Raw genomic sequence first — 18,782 nt, 5'->3', positions numbered from 1 at the left:
TTAGTCGCCCCCGTAATGTTATCAGGGTTTTTGATGTAAAAAGTGTTCATGTTTCACGTTAATTATATAATTGCTGCAGCATTTCTGTAATGACAAAGAACGGTTTGCTCTAGCTCTCCTTTCTAGATCCCCTGAACCTCCTTATTCTTATTTCACGTACTCTGGTTCAAGTTCTTCTTTGATGTACTTTGATGTACTCTGCCGTTGCACATCAGACAGGCCCCCTCACTGTCCATCTTCAAAACCAGTATTAAAACACATTTATATTCCTTGGCTTTTGACCCTGCATGAGACTTTGCTCCTGTTTTAGTGTTGTTAATGTTTTTATTTTTACTGTTTTTACTCTTTTTTAATGTTTTTATTGTCGTGTAATAATTTTTTGTCCATGATTAGTCATGTACAGCACTTTGTTGCAACAGTGGTTGTTTTTAAAGTGCTCTATAAATAAAGTTATTATTATTATTAAGTTATGTACCATTCTGGCATCTCCTGATTTTTCTCATCATAGAGACATAGAGTGACACAGTTTAGAAACAGGCCCTTCGGCCCAACTTGCGCTCACCGGCCAACAATGTCCCAGCTACACTAGTCCCATTTGCTTGCGCTTGGTCCATAAGTCTCCAAACCTGTCCTATCCATGTACCTGTCTAGGTACAATTGAATATATTTGTGGGTTTTCTCCATTTTTTGTTCTGCCCAACCCTCTGGGCAATTTACACATCCTGTAGGTGGCTCTGTAGTTTTAGTTGGGGGTTTCCATCCTGCCAATTTTATTTGCAGTCAATATCTCAGCAACATCTAGTGCACCAGCATCAACATCTCACCATTACTAACGCTGAGTCAGATAAATGGCCCAGTCAGGCATTGTGTCGGCTGGGTGATACGATAAGAACGTAGAGGCAAGAGTAGACTCCTCAACCCCTCGTTGTTCTGGTGCATAATTTAATGTCAGACTCTTTGGAAAACAATATCATATAGAACAACAGCAAATACATTGCCAGAATGACGTTATGTGTCAATGATTCAGGTGTTAGATGTTAGGTAAAATTTCATAATGCAATCACTTTGCACTTCTCTATAACTTTGAAACGTCAATGATTTTGTAGTCTGTGAAAAACAAAGGATTGATAGTGTAAGGATTGATAGAGAGAGAGTGAAAGATATTTTGGTGTTAACGCAAATATCTTTATACCTAGTAGAAACAAGGAACTACAGATGCCGGTGTACACAAAAGGACATAAAGTGCTGGATTAACTCAGCGGGGCATGCAGAACATGGATCTCTGGAGAACATGGATAGATGATGTTTTGGGTGGGACTCTTCTTCAGACTAATTAGTCTGATGCTGCCTGACCTGCTGAGTTACTCCAGCACATTGTGTCTTTTTCTTACATTAACTATCCATGTTCTCCATACTTTTCGGGGGGGGGGGACCTAAAATTAGGAGGGATTGTCTTTTCATAGCTTGACAGCCTGCTTATTGTGCAAAACTATTGCAACATATTGGTAATTCAGTGACTATCACTGGCTGGATGTTGGATGCATTTTTGATGCTGTCTTGCTACAGCCTTGTTATTATCCTTTTATCCTTTGGCTTTTAAAGTGTTTCTGATTTCTTTCATCTAAACAACAGCTTAATAATATACAAAAGACTGCTGGAAAACAATTTCTCTGCTATGATCTTATCAAATGATCTCTTTTAAAGATCCAACCAACGGATGCCTTTGTTGTGGTTGCAGAAATAAGTTACAAAGGAGCATAGCTGAAAGGGGAAATTGGAAGGCAGAGCCAAATAAAGTCTGACTGTCACAGAGAGACAACACAACAAAGGGCATGTAGGGTCGGAGAGAATTTTCTGACAGAGGGGAAGAATCTGAACCCAAACCCGGGAGAGCCACACACAAGCAGAAGAAGAACCTGGGCACACTCAACTTCACCGATGAAGTTGGAGTGCAGAGGAGGAACTTGAATGGGTCTTGAGGGGAGATACTTAGTGTATCCAGAGTAGATAGTAACATAGAAAATAGGTGCAGGAGGAGGCCATTCGGCCCTTTGAGCTAGCACCGCCATTCATTGTGATCATGGCTGATCGTCCCCAATCAATAACCCGTGCCTGCCTTCTCCCCATATCCCTTGATTCCACTAGCCCCTAGAGCTCTATCTAACTTTCTCGTAAATCCATCCAGTGACTTGGCCTCCACTGCCCTCTGTGGCAGGGAATTCCATAAATTCACAACTCTCTGGGTGAAAAAGTATTTTCTCACCTCAGTCTTAAATGGCCTCCCCTTTATTCAATCAAAAATATCAATCAAACTTCAAAGGAATAAACAACCTGAGCAAAAATTGATTTAGTGGAGAATAAAGAATGGGAAATATAATGAGAGAGCATGAAAGATATCTTGGTGTTGTTGCAAATATATTTCTAAGCAAATGTGTTAATACAACCTTAAGTGCCATCCTGAAAATCCAAACGACTGCAGATGGAAGAAGTCAGAAGTAAAAACTGCTAGAGATATTTATTGATCGGAATGTTCAAGTCCGTTTCTACAGAGAAGCTGTTGACCTGCCAAGTATTTGCAGCTCTTTTTGCTTTTTATTGAGTGCATTGCTTGAACTACTTATGGAAGTTGCTGACAGATCCTGATTTATTGTGACCCTCGTACAACAGATACTTTTGTTTTTGTTCTGCAAACATTGCCATACTTTGCAAGTGTGACTGATGCCCCTGCACCTAGGCATACTTGCTGCAACTGGTAATTATTAGCAGTGCAAAAAAATGGCAGGCAGGATGGAAGATGAAGAAGTTTAAAGGCCACAGTTTAAGAATAAGGGGTAAGCCATTTAGAACGGAGATGAGGAAAAACTTTTTCCCACCTAGGGTTGTGAATCTGTGGAATTCTCTGCCTCAGAAGGCAGTGGAGGCCAATTCTCTGGATGCTTTCAAGAGAGTTAGATAGAGCTCTCAAAGATAGTGGAGTCAGGGGATATGTGGAGAAGGCAGTAACGTGGTACTGAGTGTGGATGATCAGCCATGATCACTGTGAATGGTGGTGCTAGCTCGAAGGGCTGAATGGCCTACTCCTGCACCTATTGCCTATTATTTATTATATCCTTATATCCTATTATAACCAACTGCAAACGTAACCCATTATTTTCCAGCTTCTTCCAGTGATGAACGATCTGACAGAAGATGACACTATTTCTTGTGGACCCAAATATTTTTATATCTCACTCCTTCAACAAACTTTTAAAACTTACATTGGTATTGAAGTCACCATCTTGCATTTTATCCTGCTTATTTTAACTTTGTCAAGGCAGTTCAGGAAAATGCCAAAATTGTATGAGAATTTGTATTCTGTACATTTCTGGCAGCTGTGTTTCTGCTCTGATGTAATGATGGAAATTCAGCGAGATTATCCATTGAACGTCAGAGCCACACATGCACTTTAAGCAGCTGAGCCATTCTGTATGGTGATATAGGATTGATTATTTGACAGTTTTAATTTGTTGAATGCCTAATAATATTTTACAGTGCATTTCAGATCAGTTTGTCATATTAATCTTTAGGCCCACTGACCATTTCAAAGCTTTTCACTGTACCTCGGTAGACATGACACTAATAAACTGAAGTAATGGTGTTCCTCTAAATATGATGAATTAGTGGCAAATGGGTACACACTGTTGCCCTCCCTTGTGATCTTCGTGGGTAGCATGGTGGGAGAGCTGTATGCTAGAATTGAGTTGTTTTTTAATTTAATTTCTCACCTCAAAAAACCACCGATACATGTGGACATCAACATTCCAGTCAACTGAACAGCGGAGGACGTCGCAGATGAACCAATCTAGTCCTTTCTTTCCTTCTCCCTCCCTGCATGACCATCATCAACCAACACTCCATGCTCAGCAGAAGCTACAATCATTGAACTATTAGCAGTAACAGCTGTGGCAATTTTCTGCTATCTCTGACTCGAGCATCCCATTTAAAAGAGATGTGTTGCCTGACCCGCTGAGTTACTCCAGCATTTTGTGCCTATCTTTGGTATAAACAAGCATCCGCAGTTCCTTTTAATTTCATAACACAGTTTAGTTCAGTGTGGTGGCTGGAAGAAATGTAAAATAACCTAAATTTAAATAGCTGGGAGGGGGTGGGAGGAGATGGCACGGGGAGATAAGTGGTTGGAGGAGCTGGAAAGAAACTTTCAAAAAAAAATCTGCTGTTGTATATGAAAAAGTAAAAGAAAACATATGCAGAATTTAGCTAGAAAGAAAAGAGGTGGGGAAAAAATATCAAAAGAGCCACAGAAAGCAGTTAAATAAGATATGTGCAAGGGATATTAAAATTAACATAAGAGCTACATGATTGTATTCCGTAAAATGTGGTGGTCGGGCGTATGCCAGGGGACGTTACAAAACTGCAATAAACGATATAACCATAAATGTGCAATAGAGCACAGTCAAAAGAATTGATGCCCAGCTTCCAAATAATATATACCTCTTTAGAGACAAAACAAAAGCATCAGGAAAAGAGGTTGTATCCGTAGCTATGAAGCGGTTAAATATGGTGTCGGATAAAAGAGAGTGTTTAATGCTGCCAATTGAACAGCTGGAGGATTTGGAAAATAATCATAATCAAATAATCATAATTCAGCAAAGGAGGATAAGGGAATGTAAAGCAGAATAAAACAATGGGGTACAAACTTAAAAGCATACTGTGAAAGCTTATAGAGGTAATTCCAAAGAAAATGATTAGCAAATGTTCAATGGTCCTTTATTGTCACGTGTACAGAGAAATTTGAGTTACAATACAGTCATACCAAAAGAGCAACAAGATACAAAAACCACATAAAGATTAAACATAAGCAGCCACCACAGTGGTGTGTGAGAATCCCCAAGGCACACTGCATAAGCAGAGACCCACAGGCATCAGTTCAATGTCCGGGTCACACACACGCTCCTTCACCGTGATGTGACCAGAGTCGGCGACTTCACATTCCTCACTGTGATGGATGGCGAATAACTTTTACCTTCTTCCTCCTTTTCTCCTGCGGCCGGGCGATCGAAATTCCCGCAGTCGGCGATTGAAGCTCCCCTCAATGTGGTGATCGACGCTACCGCGGTCAGGGCGGTCGAAGCTCCTCCGGTTGGAGATTAGAACAGCAGAATTTACATTGGGTAATAAGGAAATCACAAGGACATTTTCCCCTGCCCATGGCATCGAGAACTGGGGGTCCAGTCATAAAACAATGGGTTGGCCCTCAGAACTGGGATGAGAAGAAATGTCTTCAAATCTTTGGAATTAACTGCCCCAAAGAGTTGTGGAAGATAGGTTGCAGAATATATTCAAGAAGAACATCAATACATTTTAGATCTCAAAGGATTCAAGAGATGAGTGCAGGAAAATGGTGATTGATCCACTAAACCTTGTTGTTGGCCAAACAATTTCAAAGTGCTAAATGTTCCTAGGAGTGTAATAGAAATGTGTTATATTCCGACAATTGCACGTAGCATTTGGCTGCTCACTGACTGGTCGGCATTCGCGATATTGTTTCTGCCTGGACTTGCTCCTTCGACCCAGGAAAACCAATGTACGTGAATTTTGTATTCTCCATAGCTGAACTCTCACAGGTTTTATCAGACCTTCACTCACGTCAATGTACGTTACCATGGATAGAACGTTGACTGTGGAAGATCATTATTGGCAAAGCTACACTAGCTCGCCATTTTAATCTAGTTTGTTTAAAGCTAGTGGGGGAAGTACAGATAACTCGTGAATTAAGGAAATGTATTCCCACGTTTCTGTAAAACTGGGTTTAGCTGATATGTTGTGTGGAGCAGTAAAACAGTCCTTGAGATGGGGAATGTGAAAAGTTGTAAGAGACTAAGTTATGCAGTATTTATTTATTGGCTCAATGTATACAGATGCCTGGAATTTCCTAAAAAAGTGGGATGCATTATACTTATTTTTCTACTAAGCTGAACAATACTTGTAAATGTTCCCTCTTCATAGTCCATCTGTATCCAGTGCAATACTTGCCCACGATGTTACGCGATCAGTACTTCATTCATGGTCATACATCTGCATTATCTTAACTCAAGTCAGAATGTAATTGACTAAGTTGCTGCTCTTTCTACATTATAGTCTGTAAAGATACTTGGAATTCCAGGCATTTACTGTTAGACCTATATGAAGAATGCTCCTTGTACACATTCTGCATTGTTCAAATTATATACCACTAAAAGGCAGATATTTTATGCTGAATAAAGCATTTTACCAGTTCTGGAGTTTTTCAGCAGGTTTCAGTGAAGAATATTAAGAATGCCAAGGAAGATTGCTTTTGTGTTTTGCTTCCAGTATTAATATAACAATGTCCACATCACCTTTTCAAGCAGATCGTGCAATACAATGGATTACATTTATAGAACGTTTCCAACATAATAAACCTCCCAGGATTGGTTATCATGAATGATTTGACCTTGAGCTTCAAAAGACAATATTTAAGCAGGCTTGGTCAAATAAGAATGCCTCAAGAGATGACTTTACTACTGGAAGGAGTGAGTTAGCATGGAGCCAGTTGGTGAAGCAGTGAAAATGGATCAGTGCCAAAAGCAGAACTGATATCCCAGAAGATTGTAGAATTAGAGTATATCGCAGAGATGTAAAAGGGCAGCTCTATGAAGGGATTTGGTAAAAGGATGTGAATGTAGCTCAGAATATGCATGAATAATGGTGAACAGGACTTGGTCTGAGTTACGATACCGGCAGCAGAGTATTAGATGGACACATGTTTACAAAGAGCACAAGATACCGAGTGAAAAGCCTTCTATGTTGTCCCATCCAGTACTTCTAGATCAGCTGCAGCAATGGATCGATGTAGAGTAAAGGTCCTCCTTTGTCCCATCAATCATTTGCGGGGCACATACAGACTAAAACCCAGTCTCCCCATGTCATTGAAGGGGGTGCTTGTCTCCGCATCTCATCATATAAAGTTTTTAATTGTATATTGGAAGAAACAATGAAATCCAAGTGTCTGCAGAAAGTTCATTTGGAAGCGAGTCTTTATCTGAAGAAAAGTGCAGTTATAATGCGAGGTTTTGCAAACTTGGCTGTTACAAGACCACCCTCGCTCTTCCTTTTTGCTTCAGACAGTCTGCAGTGCTGTACAGAGCCAGGAAGTCCAGTGTAAATATAGTAACTCTATCAGTGTTGCCATGTGAATATCCAGCACAGCTTGTGGATTGTAGAAGGTTGACGTCCTTGGGTGGTTATATCACGTGAGCTGATTTGTGCTGCCCTCTCTGCATTGACTGGTGAAGCAGGGGGCCCTGCATTGTGACAACTCCTTGTCTTTGGAGAGTACTTTACATTGACCCTGATATAGTCTCAGAGGGGATGCCGCAAAGCTAATTGCCGAAGTGTTATTAACTGTTCACCAGCTTTTCCTTTCATGCTCTGGCTTGCTTATGCTGAGAAAGTTTAAAGTAGCTGATTTCAGTCAATTCTGCTGCGACTGAGGCTAGATTTCCCTAATTTCCAGGTGGGACTTTGTGGAGTGGGTTAGCTCGCACAAGCTGGAGCTGTGCACAAATCAATGTTTGCACTGTTGTGAAGTAAACTCATGCAGCTCAGCTTTTGAGCAAGCTGCAGAACTGTCGACAAGGCAAGATTCGGGAGCTGACAACAGGGCACATCTCTCACCATTCATTCTTAAAGACAAGGCTTGAAGGCGGGATGGCTGAAGACTATTCAAATGGTAAGCAAGTATCTAGCTGAGTGGTGTGTGTCAACTGAGTTGCGATTGTTTACCTTTTCCACATCAGGAAGCAAGCCTTTAAATACTCAAGCTAGCATTGAATTTTTAGACCAGTTATGCAAGGAATCTTTTCAAAATAATTTAGAATAACTTTAGAATTACATTCTAACTTTGACACCGAACTAGTCAATCTCACCTGTCATTGAATACATGTCATTGAATGACTGACTCCTAATTAAAATCACATATTGATATGATCGAACTGTTTACAATATCTTGCTGTACATTTCAGTCAGTGCTTAATGTTGAAATGTACCAAAACTGAGAAGCTAGTTGTCATACAAATTCTCCTCTGAATGGGAGTCGATGATAAGTGGTTGTTTGTGAAAGTTTCCTGAACTTGTAGTACATCGCCCACGAGTGAACATCTGGGAAGAACGGAGTGGAGGCTGGCTGGGCTATGGTGCCTTCCTCACCTTGGTGCCACTGTGTTATGTTGTGTCGTGGACTTTCACTGTTTGTGCTTTTTTTTAAATTCTATTTTATTTTAATATGTTCTATTTTATTTTTAATATGTTTTATTATTTATTATTATTTATTTATTTTTATTTTTGTGATACTGCCTGTAAGGGAAATTCATTTCGTTGTCTCTAACTGAGACAATGACAATAAATTTGAATACAATACAATACAATACAATCGCAAACTGAAACGTAATGTACAAACTCTTTGTTTTTATAAATTATACACATTGCCCTGGTGTACTGAATGTATCTAGAATATATTTTACTCTATCGTTTACTTTCAATAATTCCTTTTTTACCGTTAAATCGGTTACAGTGAGTGTTGAGTTGAGTGCATCATTGTAAATGAACAATTGCATAAGAAATGGTTTGATTAGAATTTCCGCGTACTGAATAGGTGCTAAATTTTTCGCTAATGCTAATTTGGAACCCATCAAAAAAATGTATGGTTTAAGAAATAATTTTCATAATTTACTCCCTTTTAAGAGATCTGGGTGTCTCACATAGACTCTACTTGCTGAGAGAACAACAGCAATATCATTTGTGTGCTGGCGGTGCTGGCTCGAGGGGCCAAATGGCCTACCCCTGCATCTATTGTCTATTGTCTATTGTCTGACTTTGGGAAATGGGTCAGCATGATATATACTGACATATTGAAGCTGCCAAGGAGATGACGTCAAACTGTGACGTTGGGCAGTCGGTATATGATGGGAAGGGGGAATCGCAAAGGAATTGTGTGGGAGGGGATGATGGCATGTAGTCTACTTGGGATCCCTCACCTCTCCTTCCGACGACAGAACAGGCCACTTACGCCACACGGCTGTAGATGTCTCCACACCCGTTTAATTTGGCTTAGAGAAGCTTTGATACATACCTAGAGCTCGCAGCAACAGGGCACCGTGAATAAATGTAACAAAGGGTGATTTTCAGCACAGATATTATATCCCGGGGGGGATAATTTAAGACTCTGCCATCAACAATTTTAGCATAATGTACCTCTTGTTGAAATGCAAATGAAGTGAGCTTTTGATCCACTTTATGTGAATGAGTAATGAATAACTGCGCTGCTTGTTAATGATAACACTTGCGACTGGCAAATGATGTCACCATCATGGTGAATTGTGACAAGAAATGTCTTATCCAATTTCCCATTGGGCAAGAATTCAAACATGTCAAAAAGCATGTCTTATGTATTATTTACGCCTCTTCTCCCAATCCAATTTCTAGGCTGAAAGAGTGTAGTGTTGTCTTGCCACATAATGTCCTCATTAAGCAGATTAGTTGTGCAGCTTGTATTAATAAGTATTCACTGCAACTCTTCCCCCCCCTCTACCCCCTGTGCCCAGCCCCTAGTCCACCAATACTCCCATTTGTTTGTTATATATCCTCTAATTTTCCTTTGCCACTTCCAATCTTCCCTGCCTAGACTGAGATAGATAGATTCTTGATTAGTACGGGTGTCGGTTATGGGGAAAAGGCAGGAGAATGAGGTTCGGAGGGAGAGATAGATCAACCATGATTGAATGGCACGGTAAACGATGGGCCAAATGGCCTAATTCTGCTCCTATCACATGACCTAGACCACAAAACTGAATTAAGAAAAATAACCTTTCCTGTATTCCTTAATGGGTCATTGCTGCCCCCACAGAATAGGGTCCAATAAACTAAGCTACTTACAATGTTTAAGAAAGAACTGCAGTTGCTGGAAAAATCAAATGGAGACATAAATGCTGGAGAAACTCAGCGGGTGAGGCAGCATCTATGGAGTGAAGGAATAGGTGATGTTTTGGGTCGAGACCCTCCTTCAGAAGAAAGGTCTCGACCCGAAACGTCACCTATTCCTTCGCTCCATAGATGCTGCCTCACCCGCTGAGTTTCTCCAGCATTTATGTCTACCTAAGTTACTCACAACCTCGTCTCAAAAACTCCACCACAGCCTCACCTTCAAAGTACCATTCTCTATACTTTAAAAATGCCTCTAAAATTACATTTTTGTTCCTTCGCCTTTGGAAATCTCTTTGAATCTATCCTATCATTGCCTTTTTTCTTTCTGTTACTCAGTAAATTGATTTTCTGAGGCTTCTGTATATGACCTTTATCTGATGGTATGACAGTTAGAAGAATGATTATATAATCCAATCCGCAGTGTGGAGGATTTTCTTGGAGGAGTATCATTTGGATTTATTCTGTGAACTGTAATACTAAACAAGTGCTAACAGATGGCTTATCGTACGGAGGTTGGGTGTGAGTGAATCCCACACCTTCTCTTTGCCTGGATTTTTTCAGCGCAATCCTAATGGTTCCCTTCTTTCTTCCCTCTGTAAGGCTAATGTCACCAGATCTCTGCTCTTTGGACCTTATCCCTGACCAAGTTCAGTTTAGCTTTCATTTCATTGGTACCTAGAACCACAGTGATTGTGTTTGAACTGAGTTGATGTCTGATTCAACAGTAACTTTGTTTCAAAACACTCAATCTCTCTTTTCAGATGGCTTCACACCTCCTTGTCTCTGCAATCTATAGTACCAGAAGTCTTCAAGGTTATCTGAGTTTCTCTGATTTTAACTGTTTTGCCATTGGTAGCTGTGCCTTCAGCTGCGAAGCTGAAGTTCTGGAATATCATATGATCATGTGATAGGAGTAGAATTAGGCCATTCAGCCCATCAAGTCTACTCCGCCATTCAATCATGGCTGATCTATCATGGCTAACCCCGTTCTCCTGCCTTCTCCCCATAATCTCTGAGACATCAAGAATAAATTGAAACACTTAACCTCTCTACTTCATTTTCCTTCAATATAATCCTTAAAGCGTATCTCTTTGACAGAGTTATTGGTTGTTGTTGTAAATTGTGGTGATTGGAGTTGATAGCACTCGTATGATGAGTATTGGGGCGTTTTACTTCATAAAAATACGTTATTATTGTTCCTCATGCTCCTCCAGGTTTGTCAGGCTCAAGGTTCTGTGGGCCTTTTCTGGAGAAAGCTGCAGTGATCCACTGTTGATTAGGTTTTTATACAATTCTGTTTTATGGGATTTAGGCATCACTGACAGGCATTTCATGTATTAACTGTCCTAATTAATGTTTTTGTGAAGATATCCCTGTTTATCAAAAAACATTTGGAGCACCAAATAAGAATAGCAACTTGAGGGGTAACGTTTTTCACGTAAAGGGTGGTGGGTGCATGGAACAAGCTGTCGGAGGAGGTAGTTGAGGCAGGTACCATCGCAACGTTTAAGAAACATTTGGACAGATACATGGATATGTCAGGTTTGGAGCGATATGGGCTAAATGCAGGCAGGTGGGACTAGAGTAGATGGGACATGTTGGCTGGTGTGGGCAAGTTGGGCTGAAGTTTCCACACTGTCTTCTTCTTCTGGCATATGGCGTGCACAGCCTAAAGTTGTAGGACAACTTGTTCTATTCGATCTTATTTGATTGTGCACGCCAGGTTGATTGCATTCGTCGAAACAGGGCGGACCACGTGAAGGTTGCAATCTCCCACCCCTTTCCACACTGTAAGACTCTATGACTAGTGAGAGATTCACTTTGGATATAATGTGAGCTGCATGCAAGCAACATTGTGCTTTACCATAGAACCCCACGCATGTTGGCCGTTAATGTTCCCAAATTATCTGCTGACTGTTGCCACAGTTTGACGGAATTATCAGTCCAGCTGTCAATGTGGACATGACGCTGTTTTCTGAATTTAGGGCTCATTCAGAGATTATCATTGACGAGAGGCTTACGTAGAAAAAGCCTCATTTCAAAAGTACAGGATACAGAGGTTGCTCTCCAAATTTATAATGGACTGAATTAACCCATGCTATTTACCATGGCACAGCTGGGCTAATGTTTAATGATTGCCACTGATTTTTAAATTTCATCCTAAAGCCGGAGTGGTGAGCCCTCTGACCCGTTCCTCAACAGGCGATGCTGATCCAGCTGGATAAAGGCCCCAATCAAAAGCGATAATATCTTCCGACTGTTTTTCACAAATGTGTCAACCGTCATGTACAAGGGATAAAAGTGATTTAATTTTGAGCCCAAGATAGACACAAAATGTTGGAGTAACTCAGCGGGACAGGCAGCATTTCTGGAGAGAAAGAATGGGTGATGTTTCAGGTCGAGACCCTTCTTCAGTCTGAGAGTCTTGGGAAAGGGAAACAAGCATCTGCAGTTCCTTCCTATGTATTCATTTTGAGCCCTACAACTGCTGCATCTGCATTGGTGTGTGAAATGTCACAGGATTGTGCATGTGAAACTCCTGTTTCAATTGATCCATTCATTGTTTTTGTACTGAGAATGGCATCTTGATGTAGAAAGAAGCGATATTTCTTGTCTCTCCCTCGAAGGAGTAATTCTCCAGGATTTCTCCTTCGCTCCTTTTGTCAAGTACCTTGTGTCATTTCAACAATTAGGTTGCACTAGATAGTTTCAATAAATGCAGTAAAAAGGCACAAGGCATTTTGGAACAGTGTAAAACAAAATTTAGCACTGAATCAGATGAATTACTTACATGGAAGACCAAAATTTGATTAAAGCGAGATGTTTAGGTAATTTTGAAAAGGATTAGAGATACTTTAGATAACTTCAATTATTTTCACAACATCTGCCCATTAAAGCTCACAGCATTTTAATAGCTGTCCCTGAAATGCACCCTGTGTGCAACTACCACATAAGTAGACTTCAGGATATTGAAGTTAAGAATTCAGAAATTATTTCCTCTTCTCCTACCACTTTAAGTAAGTTTTATTAGCATAACAATTTGGCAGAATTACCTTTGTATTTCACAGAATATTTTTCCTTAGAGACCCGAAGAAGCCTTGACATGCAAGTAAAGGATCCCTGCTATTCCACTCCCTGCTTGAAAGACAAGACCACCCTCAGACAAATAGCAGAGTGCTTCATGAACGCCTTAAACATTGGTACAGCGTGCGGTAAATTCCTTGCTACCACTCCTAACAAAATGTTCCAAAGCTGTATCTCAATTAAAGAACACCACATTGTCAGGAGGCCTTGTGATTAGCAGTGATTTGTGATTCCACAATTTCATTGTCCACATCTGGGAAGAAGAGTACATACCAAGGGACCAAAAAGATCCAGTAATTGCAACCATCTTAGCAAATGTAGCAGAGGACAGGATAACAATCCTAGGTTCTCTCCTCCCTGCTGTTCCACAAATTGCAGTGTGAATTCTGTCCATCTGGTGACACAGTGGACATAGAAACATAGAAACATAGAAATTAGGTGCAGGAGTAGGCCATTCGGCCCTTCGAGCCTGCACCGCCATTCAATATGATCATGGCTGATCATCCAACTCAGTATCCCATACCTGCCTTCTCTCCATACCCTCTGATCCCCTTAGCCACAAGGGCCACATCTAACTCCCTCTTAAATATAGCCAATGAACTGGCCTCGACTACCCTCTGTGGCAGAGAGTTCCAGAGATTCACCACTCTCTGTGTGAAAAAAGTTCTTCTCATCTCGGTTTTAAAGGATTTCCCCCTTATCCTTAAGCTGTGACCCCCTGTCCTGGACTTCCCCAACATCGGGAGCAATCTTCCTGCATCTAGCCTGTCCAACCCCTTAAGAATTTTGTAAGTTTCTATAAGATCCCCTCTCAATCTCCTAAATTCTAGAGAGTATAAACCAAGTCTATCCAGTCTTTCTTCATAAGACAGTCCTGACATCCCAGGAATCAGTCTGGTGAACCTTCTCTGCACTCCCTCTATGGCAATAATGTCCTTCCTCAGATTTGGAGACCAAAACTGTACGCAATACTCCAGGTGTGGTCTTACCAAGACCCTGTACAACTGCAGTAGAACCTCCCTGCTCCTATACTCAAATCCTTTTGCTATGAAAGCTAACATACCATTCGCTTTCTTCACTGCCTGCTGCACCTGCATGCCCACTTTCAATGACTGGTGTACCATGACACCCAGGTCTCGCTGCATCTCCCCTTTTCCTAGTCGGCCACCATTTAGATAATAATCTTCATGATCTTCAATGCGTGACAACTCAGAGAGAAATGCAGGAAGGCAGCACCAACTGATGGACACTGCACCCAGGAGCACTGTGCTCCAGTTCAGCCACTGTATAAATTCGTCTCCATCCTACGCTTGCCTCCTAATCACATCCAAGCTGTGACCCTAACCAGTGGCTCTGCATCAGAGCCAGTCGCAGTGAAGACACTGGTGTCATACAAGACTGTGCTTGGAAAGTTACACCGGTGAAGATTAAAATTGTCCAACTCGATTTACAGAGAAGATGGACAATAGAAGTTACATGTATTAGTGCAAAGTTAGAAATTAATGCTTCTAGACTTATTCCAGTAATCGTATTCTTTAAAGCCTTTTGTCACAAGATGGCTGACTTTATAAACCTACATACTGAGCACATTATAACTTGCTTTTCATCTGTGATTTTTTTGCTTATGTAAGGCTGAAACTAAACTGGATTATTACTAGTTGGGTTTAATTTAATGTTGCGTGAACTGAGGTATGGTGAAAAGCTGTTTTTGTAGCGTGCTTATTATTGTTTATGGTACAGGAAACAGCAAACCTGTGCAGGATTATTTCTTTGTTTAGCTTAGTTTATTGTCATGTGTATAGAGGTACGGTGAAAAGCTTCTTTGCTGCATGCTTTCAGTGGGAAAACTATAGATGATTACAATCAAGCCAGTCATACGTTAGAGATATAGGATAATGGGAATAAATTCCCACTTCCACAGATCTTTATCTATACCCTGCTAGTTCCCTTTTGAAAACCCATTCCATTTCTACAACTCTTATAGATAGTGATATCCAGATCATAACCACAATCTATATTTGTCGTTTCATTTAACGTGGCTGTAAAGCTACAGCAAGTCCAAATTTAATTGGTCCGGTCACAGTATATATTTCAATTAAACAATCTTCACTCTTGACTCAGTGATTTTTAATATATTTTCTAAATGCTTTCTTTTGCATTCCCTGACCACTGGTTCGGATATTTTTCTAATTCACTCTGGGAAAGAATGCAGTGCTATCAAAGGATGTTGGCCTGCCCTGCTGCCTGTGAGAAAGCATTCTGTGGTCTAAGAACTCCATGCAAGTATGTATCTGAGGAAAGGGTCATTGACCGAAAACATTAACTCTTTCTCACTTTGCAGTCTGTTCTGAATATTCCCAACAATTTTTGTTTTCATTTCAGATTTGCTTTATTTTTGATCTTCAGAACATGTTTGCATTCTCTTTTTGCTCCCTTCTTGACAATTAATAATCCATCTTCATTGTTTTCATGTTCTTGATCATGGAAATCTAACTTCAAATAAATGTGTGTGAATTTATTATTCTAGATCCTGTTTTCCAAAATCCAATACTTCATTACCTTTTAATCTGAATACATCCTCAGTTTTGGAGAATTGTGTATAATGTGTGGAGAATTGTGTATAACTTTCCGTTACTAACTCAGAGGAATTCCGAAATGCAGCGTAGCTGATGAAACAACAGTTTTAATTTTGACACTGAAGATAGACATAAAATGCTGAAGTAACTGAGCAGGGCAGGCAGCATCTCTGGAGAGAAGGTATGGTTTCCAGTTGAGACCCTTCTTCAGACAGGTTCAGAGAAGAGGGAGATATGTAAAGAGTAAGGTGTGAAAACACATATCAAATGGGACAATAATCAAGGAAAATGGAGAATGGTTCATTGTTAGCTGAGGGGAGATGTTGCCTGTCCCGTTAAGTTACCCCAGCATTTTGTGTCTATCTTCGGTGTAAACCAGAATCTGCAGTTTCAATTTTGATCATTGATAAAGTGCTTAAAAACAAGGAAAAATCAGAGCATTTCAATGAACAGTGGCTTTGGGTTGCCCTGCAAGGAATTGTCTGCTCAGCCCATTTCATTGTGCTTCAAAAAATAATATTCTTCTCTGCAGGGAGAAGTTATGAATTCCAGGCAAGGCTTGTTTGTGCCAAGGTCACTATTATTTTCATGATTCTTAAAACCTTACCTGTTTATCTGGCCACTTCAATTGAACCTGGTGAACTTGTGGTCTTTTTGGAGATTTCTCACCTCTCAATTCAGAATAATCTATTTTGGGTCTCAAAGTAGTTGCCTCAAGAGAGTAGTGTTTTGTCTTTGTATAAACTGCTCAGCAATTTCCAATGAGGTTTAACAATATTGAAAGTCAGTTCATGACACATTTCAGCCACCCAGCATTGAGGGCAGCAATACTGACTCACTATTTACAATGCACAGTCTCTGATGGCATTTACTAAGCTGCACATATGGAATTTGAAGAGGTGTCCCGACCCAAAACATCACCTATCCATAAGCCGCATCATTTGGACAGCCAAGCAAATGTGGGTCTTTCTGGAGAAAAGAAATAGGTGACAATTCAGGTTGTGATTCTTCTTCGGACTGAGACTCCCAGCAGAGTCTTCTCTATCAGTTGAGTACCATCATGGGAAGACCACAGACAGTGATTCTGGGAAAGAGTCGTGAAATGGTAGAGACTAAGCTAACAGTAACTAGTCCAAGCATGGCAACATATCTTACAGCACAGGAATTAACAATCCACTGAATCTGGTCTATGTTGGCAGTTATGTTGCAAGTGAACCTTCTCTTTCAGTCTTTATGTATCCTCTCGTCAAAATGGTTTTCTGTTCATTTATCACTCGCAATCTTTGGATTTACCTAAAATAAGGCCGTACAGCATGGAAAGAGGCCCTAAGGTCCAACTTACCATGCCGGTCAAGATGCCCCTCCTACACTAGTACCACGTGTCTGCGTTTGGCCCATATCCCACTAAAGCTTTCCTATCCATGTGCCTGTCCAATTCATCTGTGCTGTTCAGATCAGTCACACATGCTTGCAAGGTCGACATCTCCAAGCGTGAAGTTTTTCCAAATTCCACTTTAGATTTAGTATTGACTGTCTTGTATTTCAAACACTTCATTTTGGATTTTCCCGTGTGGAATCGTATATTCTTTCAATATTTATGAGCAAAACCTTTTATAAATTTAAATCCCACTGTTTTCCTTGTTTCTATTTAGAAGAGCTCCAGCCTGTTTGGGGACTGTCTTATCAGTTATATCCTCTGTGCTGGTATCATCATTTTAATAAATAATGTTATCCCTCCCACACTTGTACCTTCCCTGTTGACTTGTCAGTTTGTTGAATGTTCCTGTTGAGTGATACCGTGCGCATCGTCTGAATACAGAAATGCGGTGTTTTTGCCTTCTAACGTTGAAGCCATTATTTGCTGTTAGTTGCTCTATTCCTCTGCTGCATTCCACAAGAATTCTATTTTCTATCATCTAGTTGTGCTGCTCCAAGATGATAACAAAGAAAAAATAATTTGTACTTACAATGTGATACGACTCTCGAGTTGGCTCTAGGAACATGATATATTCAATTATTTTGAATTGCAAACTTTCTTTTATGTGGGCAAGTCTCAGTTGCCACACAATCTATTTGTGTTTGGGCGGGCAGCTTCCTTTTCAGTTGTGAATGAAATGGTGCAGCTAACTTGTGCCTAGCAAGCTCCCAGAAACCGCTACAATTTGGTCATCTGTTCTGACACTGTTGAACAAAGCATAAGTGCAGGTTGTCAAAGAAGCACATGAAAGATTGGATCTTATGTTATGGTTGTACAAGATGTTGGCGAGTTTCAGTTTTGGTCACCCTGCTACAGGAGGGATGCCATTAAGCTGGGAAGATCGCAACTATACACAAATGAAACAGCGGCATCTTGCTTTTTACAGCATGTTAAAAATAAGATGACATACCGGATTATATGCTCCCTAACTAAGTACTGTGAAATATCAGGCTAGATTCAAGTAGAGGACTGTTTCGGGGACTACTAGGGGAATTAATCTGGCACTTGATAACGGATTCAGATTATCATAAACTTTTTTTATTTGATTTTCTAGAACTAGTAAATTGAACATTCAGCTTCTGGTTGGGTTTTTACAAATATTCTGTGTATCCACTTCTTTAAGCTTGAAACGGTCCTGCATTACTTGTGGAATAGTCCAGAACAATGGGAGAGCATTGCAAATGGTCAAGTTACGTACATGAGAAATAGAAAAACAAGTCCGCAGGGCATCGGCAACCATGTTGTTACTAAAATTACTCATTGCCAAAACAAAAATAAGTTGTTCATTTTTGGAGAGCTTCAGCATAAAGAAGCTCTCTCTTGTAATATGTATTTGTACAGATAATTTGGATTGCACCTTTAAAATAGGACAAAGGAGATTAATATAATCTTCTGACGAAGGTCAGTCTGAAGAAGGGTCTCGACCCGAAACGTCACCTATTCCTTCTCTCCCGAGATGCTGCCTGTCTCACTGAGTTATAATGCAGCATTTTGTGTCTATCTTCGGTTTAAACCAGCATCTGCAGTTCCTTTCTACACATTGTAATCTTCTTCACTGAACATTGAATGTTCAAGTTTTGCAAGATAATTATTTATCTCTTTTAATGTCATAAACACCCATTGGTTTATTAAAATCATAACCAACC

General features: G+C 40.3%; 1 protein-coding gene across 3 annotated transcripts in view; it reads left to right on the top strand.

The window, feature by feature from the left end:
- Positions 1-18,782, top strand: part of LOC116966080 (cAMP-dependent protein kinase catalytic subunit alpha-like) — a 107,053-nt gene that overhangs the window by 47,496 nt on the left and 40,775 nt on the right. Inside the window, exon 1 of one of the 3 annotated variants that reach the window (XM_033012236.1) lies at positions 7,329-7,750. The exons of the other annotated variants lie outside the window; for them this stretch is intronic. Within the exon in view, the coding sequence (XP_032868127.1) occupies positions 7,729-7,750 (22 nt within the window). The 5' untranslated portion in view covers positions 7,329-7,728. Of the gene's footprint in view, positions 1-7,328; positions 7,751-18,782 lie in introns of those variants that run through there. 3 annotated transcript variants of the gene reach the window in all.

The sequence above is a fragment of the Amblyraja radiata genome, chromosome 35 (assembly GCF_010909765.2).
Source record: "Amblyraja radiata isolate CabotCenter1 chromosome 35, sAmbRad1.1.pri, whole genome shotgun sequence".
In the NCBI taxonomy this organism is placed as follows: Eukaryota; Metazoa; Chordata; class Chondrichthyes; order Rajiformes; family Rajidae; genus Amblyraja; species Amblyraja radiata.
The sequence above is the reverse complement of the archived record's forward strand: the minus strand, read 5'-3'. Positions and strand labels throughout refer to the sequence as shown.